Source organism: Marmota flaviventris, chromosome 1 (assembly GCF_047511675.1).
Source record: "Marmota flaviventris isolate mMarFla1 chromosome 1, mMarFla1.hap1, whole genome shotgun sequence".
Classification (NCBI taxonomy): Eukaryota; Metazoa; Chordata; class Mammalia; order Rodentia; family Sciuridae; genus Marmota; species Marmota flaviventris.
The window spans coordinates 78,898,192-78,913,093 of NC_092498.1; the positions used below are offsets into that span (position 1 = coordinate 78,898,192).

Below are 14,902 nucleotides of genomic sequence, written 5' to 3' on the forward strand. Positions count from 1 at the left end.
TACAAAAGTACATACAAGAGGAAGTGAGGGGAAGGGGAAAAATAATACAAGGGGGACAAACGAATGTCAGTAGAGGGGGCTGAGAGAGAAGAGGGGAGGGGAGGGGAGGTGAGGGGGGATAGTAGAGGATAGGAAAGGCAGCAGAATACAACAGACACTAGTATGGCAATATGTAAATCAATGGATGTGTAACTGATGTGATTCTGCAATCTGTATATGGGGTAAAAATGGGAGCTCATAACCCACTTGAATCAAATTGTGAAATATGATATATCAAGAACTATGTAATGTTTTGAACAGCCAACAATAAAAAAATAAAAAAAAATGAGTAAAATTAAGTATTACAAAGAATCATTGAAAGATATCAATTGATGCAACTTGGGAGGATGAGGCAGGAGGATGGTAATTTCAAAGCCAGCCTGGCAACTTAGTAAGACCCAGCTCAAAATAAAAATGAAAGGCTAGGGATGTAGCTCAGTGGTAAGCTGGCCCTGGGTTCAATCCCCAGCACCAAAAAAAGAAAGAAAAAATAGTAATTGAAGAAATATATGTGCTTCAGCCAAGGAAAAACCTGGTTGATGTGGTATGAATACAACAAATCTTTGTACCAGACATTAAGGGGTACAGAAAAATACTAAACACATTCCCTGTCAAAAGATCAGAATCCGATTTGAGAGATATTTCTGTAAGAATAATATCTTTATTTTAAAGGATGTCAGGCCTCTTTCTGTTTATAAAGTGCAAAGTATTTTATGTATTTCTGAGAAAGAAGGTACTCTCAAGTCTAATAAGTGATTTCCTACAAATAACTGGGTTGCAAAAATGTGAACCTTTGCAAGACTAAAGAACCAGTCTGGCCAAGGCCAGACTGGAGAAATGGACAGCAGGAAAAGAAAAAAGTTTAGCATAGAATCTATTCACAAATTTAGTTTTATCATTCTTTACTGGACAACTGCTATCTGCTGGGTACTGTGTAAATGTAGAAAATAAAATAGTAAGGAAAAAAGAAATGCTTTGGTGAATGAGGTTGTGATCATACTCATCACAATAATGAAAACAAATGAATCAAACAATTAATCTTATAGGCATATCATTACAAATGTAGATGAGTTCTCAGAAGGAGTATTTGGCAGGTCTCTGAGTATCTTCATTCATTCATGCTCCTAAAACAAAATACCACAGACTGTGTAATTTGTTTTTTTTTTTTTAAAATGTGTTCTCTCATAGTTCTGGAGACTTGGAAGCCCACAATCAAGATGGTGGCAATTTGGATTGTCTAGTGAGGTTTGTCCTTTGCTTCCAATATGGTACCAGAGGAGGGCGTTGGAGGGAGAAAGGGACAAACCGAAAGTGTGTTGAGGAATTAATGTGCCTCACTCAAATCCAGACATTGAACACTTAGTTCCTAGTATGTCTGTTTGGAATAGGACCTGTAAGGAGATGATAAAGGTTACTTAAGATCAGAAGGACCTTAATAAGGTCCAGTGCCCTTATGTAAGGTGGAGGAGACAGAAGAGTGTTCTTTCTCTGAGTGCTCTGAGGAAAGGCCATGTAAGGACTGCAGTGAGAAGATGGTTATCTTCAACTAGGTAAGGAGCCCTCACCAGTCCAACCTTGCTAAGCATGGACCCAGAATTTTCAGCCTCTAGAAAGGGAGAAATGAACTTGTGTTGTTTGAGCCACCCAGACTGTGGTATTTTGTTATGGCAGCCTGAGTAGACTAATAGACCAGGGGGATATTAGGGAGAAAGGGACAAAGTAACAGAGTACAGAAGGTTAGTGAATATAATCGTGGAACCAAAGTCCAAACCAGATAAGGAAGAAATTGCACACGGTGGTGGGATGAATGGTGTATAGCAGAAATTAAATAAGGTCAATGGGTTGGAAGTCCCAGTGCATCTGAGGTTTTCATTGGAAAGACATGATAGTGAGCGATTAGTATGTTTGGCACTGAAATTATGAAGGTAAAGTTTTTATTGGTAATGACAGTGTCTAGGAGTATGACTACAAACAGAAAACCAATTTATAAAAGGTAAGGAGAAAATCTGCTTGAGTGGATTTTCTGTGTGGATATTGAAATCAATAGCAATAATTACTGAAGGAATGATGGAAAGAAAGGTAGAAATTTAAAAGTTAGAATATTCAAGGAACAGGCACATATATGAGTACGTCAATTTAAGTAATAAAATCTATAGGGATTGTTTATGAGAGAAAATGAGATGAAGAAAGATTATGGAGAAGGAACCACTAAAGACAATTAACTTTATTGGTCTCTAACTGATCCAATGACAAATCATGATATCATTGCTTGTTAGAGTCTGTAAACAAGTCAAGATGGAGCCTGGCATTTTGCGAGAGGGAGTGGTTTGTGAACTAATGCCAAGGAGCCATTAAGTGTGGAGATTCCTTATTGGTTGATTGCTGTATTGAGTTTATGTTAATTAAGATAAGCTGTGTGGAATGTATATATACCCCTCCTGTCCTACAATAAATGACTCCCACTCCTGCTGTATCAATGTACACAAGTTGCTTGTCACCCCCCGGTTATTTTGCTGCAGCCGGACTGCGGCAATTGCTAAAATTAAATAAGGCTGGAGATCAAGGTTTGATTTTGAATATATTGAATTTGAAATGACCATGAGATATCCAAATGAAGATATTAAGTATGTGGGCTAATATGATGGTCTGTGCTCAGAGGAAAATTCATCCTGGAAACATAAATCCATGGAATATCTAATAATGGGTAGCCACTGAATTCATCCATTTATCTATTCTAAAATTGTAGAAGCCTAAGATGTGGCCTTGAATAACATCAATAACTGATGAATAGAAGACTTATTAGGAAGTAAAAAGAGAGGTAAGAAAAGTAAGAGAGAGTGAAATCAAGAAGCCACAGGAATAATCTTTAATAAATGAAAAAGTAGCCAGTAGGGTTGAAATTTAATGAGGGGCTAGTAGATTGAGAGTAAAATTATTGGATTCATTGACACACTTGTAAGAGCTTCTTTAGTGATGTAGTTGGTTGATTGAGGCAGAGATTAGGAGAAGGAGAGATGAAACAGGATAAATTATCTGTACCAGAATTGTGGCTGTTAAAAGAAGAAAAGAAGTGTGGAAAGTGGTGGAATTGATGAGATTTAGGATGCATGTGTGTATCTATCTGTCTATACTCCAAAATGGTAGAAGCCTGAGCCTATTTGAATCGCAGTGAAGGCCATATTTAATAGGGAGGGAAATTTTAATATAAATTTAACATGTGGATGAAAGAAGGTGGATAAATGAGAGTAGGAGAGGATGGGATCCAAACTGCAGGTGGTGAGAATAACATCTCCTCTAGAGCAACAGGGCACAAGGGACCTGCAGTGCCTTAGCCAGCACTCTCTCCGTCATCTTATTGTGTTCTATCTTCTCTTTCCCTGAGTACTTAATCTTTTGTTGTTGTTTTACAATAATGTGTTCTGGGAGTGGATGAAGTGGGTTTTATGATCTCAAAGCAACAGTGAGAAACAGAAGAACTCCGTCTCTGCCTATTACTGCAAGCTGGTCTGGGAGGTTTTGGAGAAAAGCACCACAGTGAGCAGACTGCAGGAGAGGCGGTCCTAGCAGGTTTCTAGGAAAAGTGGTGCATGCAGAGAATAGCTGGAGGGTGTAGGGGATTGGATGTTCCTAGGGGCACAATAGAAGATTTGAGTAGCTGCTGATGACTAAGAAAAAGTTTATTGAGATTGGGAAGGAGATAATTTTTAACCTAAAATCAAGCAGTTTAGAAGTAGTTTAGCAGAATGGTGGCAGTCACAGCAGAAGACTGTAAGTGAAAGGCGGACTTCTGTTCAAGGAATGACTGAAAGGGAAAGTGGGGGTGCGGTTCAAATTCCCTCTCTCATTTTTTCTTCTATAACTCAGCTAATGACCTATGTAATTTCATTTTTATATATTTTTTCTCAACATGAACTTTACTTGGATTGACTTCCTGTACATAATGCTTTCTTAAGCTTCTTTCTTCTTTGAATGCTGGCATTTACTCTGTCCAGAATGTCCTTTAAAAATCCATTTCTATCTATGTGAATACAACTCTTGTGGTATGACCCATTAACATCTACCTCTCAGGTTTCTCTTTGGTTTTTAGTTTTCTCTTTGAAATAACACATAATTTTTGTAAAGCCATTTGGAAAATATATGAAATCATCACGAAAAATAAAATCACATCTATTACCTTAGCTTCAGAGATATCATTGTGTATATTGCTGACCCTAATACTTTTTGAATTAATGTTACAAAGTCCTTTCTGTTTCACTGAATATTTATAACAAACTTTTTTTTGGGGGGGGGAGGTACCAGGGATTGAACCCAGGGGTAGTTGACCATTGAGCCACATCCCTAGCCCTTTTTATTTTTTTTTATTTTGAGACAGGGTTTCACCAAGTTGCTGAGGCTAGCTTTGAACTTTCAATCCTCCTGCTTTAGCCTTCTGAGCTGCTGGGATTAGAGGCGTGTGCCAGTGTGTTCAGCTAACAAAGTTTTAATGACTATCTAATATTCCTTGGTATAAATGTGTCATAATTTACTAACCATTCTATTAATATTAGCTAATATAGATAATTCACAATATTTAATTATAAATTAGACATGAAATTTTACATAAATACTTGTATACATAGTTAATAATACCATGAAGGCAAAAATCCTATAAGCATCAAATCAAGGGATAGGATTGTTTTTCTAAAGGTTCCAGATATATCAGGTGGATTATTTTCCAGCAAGAATGTGAGTTACCCTAAGCTATAACTCTTGTCAGCAGAGAGAATTTTCTAATATTCAATTAGAATATTGAATATTCTGGGTAGAAAACAATGGCTTTTCATTCAGGTTTTCATCTGTATTTATTTGATTACTTGTTAAGTTGAATATTTTTTCTTATAATCTTTGACAACTGGATGTTTTCTTCTTTGCCCTTTACCCATAAAAATGTAATATTTTAAATTTATTTGTAAAAGATTTTTCATATTGTTAATTTAAGATTTTTACGTGCTAATTATATTTCTCATGCCTTATATTTGTTTTTGTTTTCATCCTATTGTTTTTCCAGGTGGATAAATAAGTATGGGTCAGATGCAGTGGCATATGCCTGTAATCCCAGTGGCTAGGGAGGCTGAGGCAGGAGGATCACAAGTTCAAAGCCAGCCTCAGCAACTTAGAGAGGCCCTAAACAACTTAGTGAGACCTTGTCTCAAAATAAAACATAAAAAGAGCTAAAGTACCAAAAATTTTAAAAGTGTGGTATATATACACAATGGATATTTATTATTTATATTTATTCATCCACAAAGATAAATGAAACTATATCATTTGCAGGAAAATGGATAAAACTTGAGGTCATTATTTAAGTGAAATTAGCCAAACTCAAAAGGTCAAGGGTTGTATGATTTCTCTCATATGTGGAAGCTAGAGAACAAGAACAAAAAGAAAGGAAGGGGGTGATCACATGAAAAGCAAAGGAAGATCAGAGGAAAGCTATGAAGTGGGGAGGAGGGTGGAAACACTGGAGAGAGATATGGGCCAAATGATATTGTTATATTATGCACATGTACTTAAGATTAGCCACACATGTCAGATACAGGAAATATGTCACAACAAATCCCACCATTATACAAAACTATGATGCACCAGTAAAGATAAAAAATTAAAAGATTAAGAAGAAAATAGGGAATTTTTTAAAAAAAATTCAGTCTTGTTTTGTATAGTTCTTTAACTTTCATATTTCTTTCATATTAATGTATTTTTGCCAGAGAGAGTTCTTAAGAAAAAGAAAGGACTGTTTTGTTACCATTCCAGGAGTCATTTATTCGTACATCCCTCCCTTCTTCCCTTCCTTCCTTTCTTCCTTCATTCTTTCCTTCTCTCTCTCTCTCTCTCTCTCTCTCTCTCTCTCTCTCTCTCTCTCTTATATTCTGTACCTCTGTACTACATACACCCTAGTCCTTTTTATTTTGAAACAGGTCTTGCTAGTTTCTGAGGCTGGCCTCAAACTTGTAATCTTGCCTCACAAGATTTCCAATCAGCTTGTTATCTTATGTCTTAGTCCATTATCTGCTACTATAACAAAATAACACAGATAGGGTAATGGATAAACAATAGAAGTTTATTTGACTTACTGTTCTGGAGGCTAGGAAGCCTCAGAGCCCAGCATCAGCATCTTGTGATGTCTTTTCATACTTAGTCATAACATGGCAAAAGAGAAGCAACACACGTAAGATACAGGAAATTCTGGCCAAATTCATTCTTTTCATCAGGAACCCAATACTTCACTAACTAATGCACTCCCACATGAGTACAGAGCCCTCAAGACCAATTTACCTCTTAATACAGTTACACTAGGGATCAGTTCCCAGTGCATAACTTTTAGGACACAGATTCAAGCATAGCAATTCCTAATTTGCTTCTGAGATTGTCATTATATACACACACCAAAATATATAGCAAATCAACTTATTGTTAATCACTGTAACGAAAAATTGTATGTATATTTAAAGACCTAGGGCATAGATGGTTTTCTCAATACTTTCATGCTTACAGTTAAAAATTGGGGGAAAAACTCCCTTGGGTATATTAAAATTATTTCAAAAGTTTAAAGATTATGTATTAAAGAAATATTCTCTTTTGAGCATGTTACTTAAGTCATAGTTAAGTGAAAGGTGGTGTGAACCATGTGATGAATGATTATTTTTCACAACAGACAACCAAGTTTTCTGAGCACACTGGCTTTGCAAGGATTTATAGTTCCCTGCCTTCATGCTGGAGTTACTTCAGCTTCCCGTGATGCATTCCAACTAATCTGTAGGTTAAGGCATTCCTTGATCATGGATAGATCCGATTGCTACTCAGCCCTGGAATTCTTTATAAAATTCCAGAACTTGGGCTAGAAATTGACTTAGGGAATCCAATAAAGTTGCAAGTCTTGGCAGTCATCCAAGCTAAATTTATAGACTGGAAGAAATATGGGCTTTCCATTGTTCTCTTTTTCACCTTTGTGAGGTTTCTTTTATGTCTATGTGAGTGTGTGAGTGTAAATTTATCATTTTGCTGACATCGAAGTGGAAATAATCATTGAGGGAATCTAGCTAAAAATTTTTCACTTTGGATCTTCTCAGGTCTTTCCAAACGTTGACCTAAAGTTGCACCAAGAGTGAATTTCTTCTCCCTTTGTAGGATGTTGATGTCATGAAAGAAGTTGTTCTTGAAAATGAATCATGCAAATATAATAGCTGACATGCATGTCTGCCAGCTAGGTATAGCTCCCAAGTTTCTGTTCTTCCCCTGGCTCTGTGGGAGCCTTCTTTTTGAGACATGATCTGAGAAAGTGTGATCATATGTATTGTTTCTATCCATTCTGCAATATGGTAATAGGGGCAAGAAAACAAGATCAGGAGCATCTAAGAGTCAGTATTTTAAGTGTGTACCTAATGTTCTGTAGGGTGTAGAGATCCAAGCAAGCCCCTCATATCTGGCCACTGAAAACCTGTCTTATTCTTACAGAATGGGTTTGCTGTTGTGAGGCCCCCAGGCCATCACGCTGAAGAATCTGCAGCCATGTAAGTACCAGGAACTGTTGCCCATCTCCAAGCGCCACAGTTCCTGGCGGTCACCTGCCCCATGCATGTTTCTGAAGCCTCTAATTGTTAGCAGATGGACTGAAAAATCTTGCGAGGTACTCCCAGAAGCAGATTTATGGCTTCAGAGATCATATAGCATTTTAAAAAATGCTCTGAACATTATTTATAATGGTTTTCCTGGATGATTTGCTTTCTTATTTCTCTGTTCTTCTCTATTCCACAGGGGGTTCTGCTTTTTTAATTCAGTTGCAATTACCGCCAAATACTTGAGAGACCAACTAAATATAAGCAAGATATTGATTGTAGATCTGGTATGTATTCCTGGCCAGTGCTGTGTTTCCAGCGACTCTATAGATAAAAGGAAGTGGATTTGTATTTCTCTGTTAGGTTGTCTTGCTTTTAGCACTTGCAAACAACTGAAGGGTGTGTTTCCTTTGAATGTGGAAACTCATTAAATTCAGGATTGCAGTTCTGAAACCATAAACATTCACGTTTCACTTTCATGGTGTTAACTGCAATTTAATGAGAAGAAGGCGCAGATCAGGGCAACTTTTATGATCCTTAAATGAATTGATACTTCCACAGTTAAAATAACCCAACAGAACCTGAATTTACTTTTCCCTACAGAATATAGACTTTAAATAGTCAGATGTGCTGGAAAGAATGCTGTTGCTTTGGTAACCAATTGGCCACTTCCCCTGGTTAGCAATCATTGTCGCTTGTTGTGCAACAGTGGTATTATTAAAACAAGTCAGCATGTCATTTTTTTCTGAAAAGATCTCGGATCTCAGATGCCAGTTTGAGATGACTCCCTGCAGGAACTCTGAATGATTAAAAGTCAGAGGCATTAACTTAGTCTTGCATTTCAACCTGATGCATTCTTACACAATAGTTATAATTTGTTTAACAAATGGTTTGTTTAAATGCAGATGACACTTGGCATGTTGTCTAAAGTATATTCATGAATAATGAGCTGGAGATCTGCCCCATACAAAAAAGGACCAATCCAGGAAAGGGCGAAAGAAGGCTGAATGGTGATTTATGAGCCCCGTTTTCGGTTTGCCTCCAGTTCACGAGGAGGTGTAATAGGTTGTCTGACAAGGCATAGACAGGAAATGAACCCTGGCATCCAAACCGAACCTGCTACATCTGCACTTAATTAATTTTTGCAGGTGATAAAAGATTTAAAGGCAAAATATGTTAAAGGTTTTTTTTGAAGTGCAAGGCTTAATAGTCTAAATCTTGTTCATATCTGCACTCATAATTAAATCTTATTGGAAGTCGTGGCCTCACCCTCCAGCCCTCTGATTTAGTTAAACAGGCACACCAAAGGGTTGAGAGAGCACAAACAAAGCCATGTGAAGAAATACTTAGTTAAGTTAAAATGAAGATAAAAGGAATGGAAGATAGATAACCATTTCTGGTGCTTGGTTGGAATGGATGTTTTTCACACTCACTATTGTATCCCTCCTGTGTACAGTTTTGTGCAAAGAATATTGAAGCCTAGCTTTCCATGCATTTTCCAAACATGCATACGTTTTAGTGTAGGTCACAGTTCCCCATTAAAAAATGTGCTGAAGACCTAGATATACTACAGCAGCAAGGTCTTAAAATTTTTGCAAAAATAAAGACATACCATATTCATACAAAAAGGACATTTTAAGTAATTTATGACTAATTTTGTATGAATTATAGGATATTACATTTGAAGAAATTAGTATGCTCTTGGTACTGTAAATTCTATGCTAGAAAGATAGACCAGAAATGGAAAAAGAGGATAGTAGATGAAGACCAAAGATTGTGCAAAAAGAAAAATAAATAAAATTGCTAAGCTTTCTAAATTTGTCCACATTATGTGGCAAGATGATTGGTCAGCTATTCATCCTATTCTTAAGAGTCTTTCAGTGATTACTTTCTGAAAAATTTTTGTTATCATTTTATGGTTCTATGAAGATAATAAATGTTTAGGGTCCCTTTTGAAAGCACATTTGTGATATCCATTCAAAAACAATGGATTGTAATCTAAATGCCTATCTTATGATAGATGGATGTTTTGTACTTCAGAGGATTTACATGTAAAGTTTTGTTTTTGTACATTAACACAGGAATAAAAGACTTCTGGAGATAATCTGATACAATTTATAAAATAATTTATTTGGTAGCTCCAAGTAGTTTCCTGTGAGCTTGCTGGCCTTTGATTATGAATTTGCTCCATTATCCAATCATAAAGGATGCTGATTTCCCAATAGGCTGTATCAGACGAGAAGTTTTTGTTTCAAATTCTCTAAATGTATGAAGTTCTGTCCAAAGGGTTGCCTCTGAGCTCACCACCAGCCCCCATATTCTTACTTTCAAGTCTTCCAAATTCTGCAGCTGCAGGGCTACTTTGAGGAAATTCCTGTTTCTTCCAGCTGTGGAGAAGGAAGTTTTAAAGTGCCACGTGGCTCTGAGACATCCGTTCTCTCTGGCTGACAGGTCTATTCTGTGAGTTTGCAAAGGAGACAGGGTGAAGGTTCTCCAGTGGTGGAAAAGCCTCATTCCTGCACATCCAGAGTCATTAATGTTGGCTGGTGGGTGTAAACTAGCTCCACACATTCTAGGGCCAACAAAAAGTGGAGCTACTCCATTGTACAACAGCTAGTCTGGGGCTTTTCATGTGCCTAGTAAATACAGAACCAGAGTTCTTAATTCACTTCCTATCTTGGGTCACAGCCAAATTCAAATGCATTGAGCATTGTGGGAAGATATGATTCTAGTTGGTGGGTGAAGGTCATTCATTCCATTTCTCCTTAGAGTCTAAAAACATTCACTCTGTGGAGAGGGAGCAGGTGTAACAGTCTTTTAACACACTCGAGACCGGCCATTGTGTTCAGGCTATATCCTAGAGGTAGATTTGTCTGCACGACTCATGTAGCTTTTGGGCAATGTGACTTTTAATTAGAAAATAGTACTTATTAGATTTTCTTCTTCTTCTTCTTCTTCTTCTTTTTTTTTTTTTGAAAGAATAGCTACTACAAATGTACTTAGATTTGGGGAAATTCCTTTTTTTGTTCAAGTACATTTAGACCTTTGTCACAAGTCCTTGTACTAAATAATTTTGAGTGATAACATTAGCTGGTAGAATATGTGATGTATTCAAAGTTATTTTGACATAAAATTGAAAACATATTGGTTCTAACTTCTTATGCAGAATCCATTTTTACAGTATACTTTTTTAACCAGAGATAAGTTTTTGCATTTCCCAGCAGATCTGAGAGGCATGGTTTATTTTAAGGCTTTTAATGATTCAATTTATTTCATTTATATAATAATTTTTCAGAAGCACCAATAATTTTCCTACCTTAGTCTATATATAGTATATATTTGTTGTTATGAAGAAACAGGTCTCAGATTATTTTGAGTATATGTATGCATGTGGTTTTTATGAATACTTTATAGCAATAAAAACTGAAAAACTGAAAAAATAAAGACATCTTAAAAGTTATACTGTAAGTTGTTACGCAAAACAAAAAACATACTTGGATTTAACTTTATTCTCTAAATACTTAATGAATATGATACAGAATCATGGATTTCTCAAACAGTAGAATGGGTCTGTGTATTTCAATGAAGAATGTTAGTTCAAACCTTTATTATACTGTGAACAAGATTGTATTTCTTTAGAAGAGTATGGACTAATAAGTACCCAAATATTTTTCAAGAAAAAATAATTTTATATCTCAAATTATCATTTTATTTGACCTTTTAAAAATAAATTTGTTCAATGTTCCTAGAGAAACAAGAGCAATCAAAGCAATATTTTTCTGATTTGCCAATTGCATATACATTTACAACCCTAAATATTATTGTTGTATTAAGGAAATGGAAACATCTTTTCACTTATTTTTTAATGTTTTTTTGGTCCATTCTCTAGATATTTAGTAGCAAACACAAAAGTCGTTGTGGGTTAAATTGTTTCATTTTTGTTCCCATGAAGGAAATAATTTTGCTATCTCTTCCTTTTCTTTGAATATTTAGAAATCCAGGAATTAATATATTTTCAGTAAGTTACGTTTTCCCCCTGATGTATGTGTCTTTAGCTGAAATAAGTTTCTGAGATGATCCATATCTTCCCTAATGTTATGATTTCTTAGTTAATTTGGGGTAGGCATGCTATACAAAAGGTGGAAAGAATCATTGTATGTCTACTGCATGAACAACAGGCTTAGTGTAGGTTTTCAGAAAATACCAAAAGGAGGCTTTGGTAGTGTCTAGTGAAGCAGTTCCAGGCTAGAGGATGGAGTGGAGACAAGTTAAATAAATCTCAATAATGAGAAATAATGTCCAATGACTTCACCTTTCAAATTTGCTAAGAGGACCAAAGAGATAATGGATCTGAATTTAACTGTGATAATTAAGAATTTTTCATTTAGAGTAAGAAATGAATTCAAGACCTAGTCTTCCAGCTTACTCTCTATATCGTCTTAGTAAATTACTGAAACTCTCTGTCATTTTTCTTATTCTTAAAATTAGGGCTAATATCACATACACCATAATAATCAATAAATAATTCATGCAACGTATTTAGTATAGTGCCTAACTTGAAAATTATTTGAATTATTTTTTAAAAATAGTGTGATTCTTACTAATGTAAAACATGTAGTTGCAAATTATCAAAACTTTTATAACAGAACCAGAAATTATATACTTTATAAGTTAATAACATAGCAATAATATTTGCCTGAAACCTTATTGTATAGATTATCAACATTTAAGAGTGTTCCATTTTATTTTTGTTCCAAAGATAGTAAGCATTTAACTGTAGTTCTTAATACCTGTAAAGACATTAAAGACCCTTTTTTAAAAAATGCTATGTTTTATTTTGCATTCTTATATTAATTCTGAACCTGTTTATATTAAAACAACAACAACAAAAAAGAACTATCAAGTTTGGAGCCATTATCATATGCAAATATCTGAAGAATGTTTCATTCATTTTAATGAAACAGGCTTTTGTTTTTATTTTTTTAGTTTGGAAGGGGGAGTAGTGTGGAAACAGAAAAGAAAAAAAAAAAAGATCAGGAGGAAAGCTGGGAAGAGAGCCATGATATAATATTAAAATTAAACAGATTAGACAAGATTGCACAAAGCCCCATCCCATCTTTCTGCTTCAGCCCAAATGATTTAAGAGCTAATGAGCTCATACTCCCTGTGTCTTCGACTCTTGCCGTCACAATTTTACCAAAATGAAGTATGAAGTCCTTTTTGCATCTGGCACCTCTTTTGAAGTGATTCTAACTGCTGAGGGATTGCTAACCGAACTGAATGCTTCAAGAAAGCCAATTTATTCAGCTGGTTGCAAAGCCTTTGACCTTAATGGTGGGACTTGGCAAATCAATGCATACACGTATGTTTAGTGTTCTGTCAAGAATTGCGAAAATGCTCTGTAAGCCATAGATCCTTCTGCAAAATACTAGTTTGTAGTTTAAACATTAGTCTTTTTTTCAGGGGCCAATGAGGCCAGTTAATTAAGCCTGAGGGGTTATGAACTGTTGGCAGTTAATAAGTCATAAAATTCCTCCATAAAACAGGATGCGAGATTCCATCACTGAAGCAAAGAGTACAAAGGGCCGGTGTATAAATATCTAATTGTACCAAAGGACTGGGCTTTTTCAATGACTGCTCATCTGGAGTCTCCAGGGCATGCTCGCTGTGGTTTCCTGATTTTTAGAAGCCAGTTTAAAAAATGAGTGCATTAAAGGGTAATTTGCCTGAAAGTTCAGGAAGTAAAGGGGGTGGTGTGGAAACAGGCTGAATGGAAGAAAGAAAGAGAGGGACACAGTGAGAAGACAGAAAATGAGAAGGAGGGTGGGGTAGGAAGACAGGGAACTAGAAATCAGAAAGGTTGTCTCCATACAGAGTTAGACATGACTGTATGTGTCATCTGTTTTCTTTTCCCTGTAGGATGTTCACCATGGAAACGGTACACAGCAGGCCTTTTATGCTGACCCCAGCATCCTGTACATTTCACTCCATCGCTATGATGAAGGGAACTTTTTCCCTGGCAGTGGAGCCCCAAATGAGGTTCGGTTTATTTCTTTAGAGCCCCACTTTTATTTGTATCTTTCAGGTAATTACATTGCATGATTACCCCTAATTTTCTTGTCCTTTGCTGGTGTTTTAAATTACATGAGATTACTGAATTGTCCCACAGGACTAAGATCCAGTGCAGAACAAGTGCAGAACCCAGAGCACTGGTTGTCAAGCCAGGCTGGGCTGATTTGACACATTGTTTGATGTTTATTTCAAGAGGTCCCATGTGCTTGTTTTTCCTCTCTGTTTGCTTTCTTCCCTTTGCCCTCTTCTCTACCTACTCTGGTGTTTTTCTCTTCCCAGGTTGGGACAGGCCTTGGAGAAGGCTACAATATAAATATTGCCTGGACAGGTGGCCTTGATCCCCCCATGGGAGATGTTGAGTACCTTGAAGCATTCAGGTTGGTACTTCTTTCTTTCTGAAAATGACAAATTGATATGTCAAGAGCTTTGTAATGTTTTGAACAACCAATAAAAAAAAGAAAAAGAAAAAAGACAAATACTAAAAAAAAACAAATGTCCATTGGAACAACACCAAATGTGAAAGAGAAACATAAATTTCTAAGTAAGGTAAAGTATCACTAAAAGCTATGTAGGACTATGTGTAAGAAAAAAAAAGTATATCACGACCTAATTGTATTTATACAGGTATATTGGCCAATGGCCCAGACATATACTCCCCATTTCCCTCAAAGAAAGGGTGCAAAGACTTTATTTTTAAATAGTTCTGTCTGGAAAATTCTGCCTATTATAACACATGACGTGATTTACAATAGACATTAGCATATTAAATATTCTGAAAAGTCCTTCACTACCTATTTAACTGTGCTGAACAGGTATTTCCCAAACTCCACTGGACTCAGATCCCTGTTTTACACAGCTAGGTTGGCATTCCTCATTCTGAGGAGCCAGCTTACCTCAGGAACAGAGGCCCTGGCTATCTCATTTTATGGTAGAGTTAATGACTTCTGTATGTTTTCCCTCTCACATTAAGACATTAACCAATTAATTGGCTGTTTTCAGTTTCTATGGAGTAAATGAAATGTATCCATAATGTATTCTGCTACTTTTTTTCTCTCTTTGAAAGCAAAGAATTTTTAAAATCAATTTAAACATGCTTTTTTTTTTTTTTTTTTTTTTTTTTTAGAAATGTAATTTAAGAAAGGGCAGTTAAAAATTTTAAAGTTCGGTCTTTGGAAAGGTGTCTATTTAAGAAGAAA

At 36.0% G+C, this 14,902-nt stretch overlaps 1 protein-coding gene across 1 annotated transcript in view; it reads left to right on the forward strand.

Annotated features, from left to right (window-relative positions):
• The window catches only part of Hdac9 (histone deacetylase 9), an 861,354-nt gene that overhangs the window by 682,964 nt on the left and 163,488 nt on the right, over window positions 1–14,902 (forward strand). Inside the window, exons 20-23 of the mRNA XM_071613675.1 lie at window positions 7,534–7,589; window positions 7,834–7,921; window positions 13,554–13,673; window positions 13,986–14,083. Of these exons, the coding sequence (XP_071469776.1) occupies window positions 7,534–7,589; window positions 7,834–7,921; window positions 13,554–13,673; window positions 13,986–14,083 (362 nt within the window). The remainder of the gene's footprint in view (window positions 1–7,533; window positions 7,590–7,833; window positions 7,922–13,553; window positions 13,674–13,985; window positions 14,084–14,902) is intronic.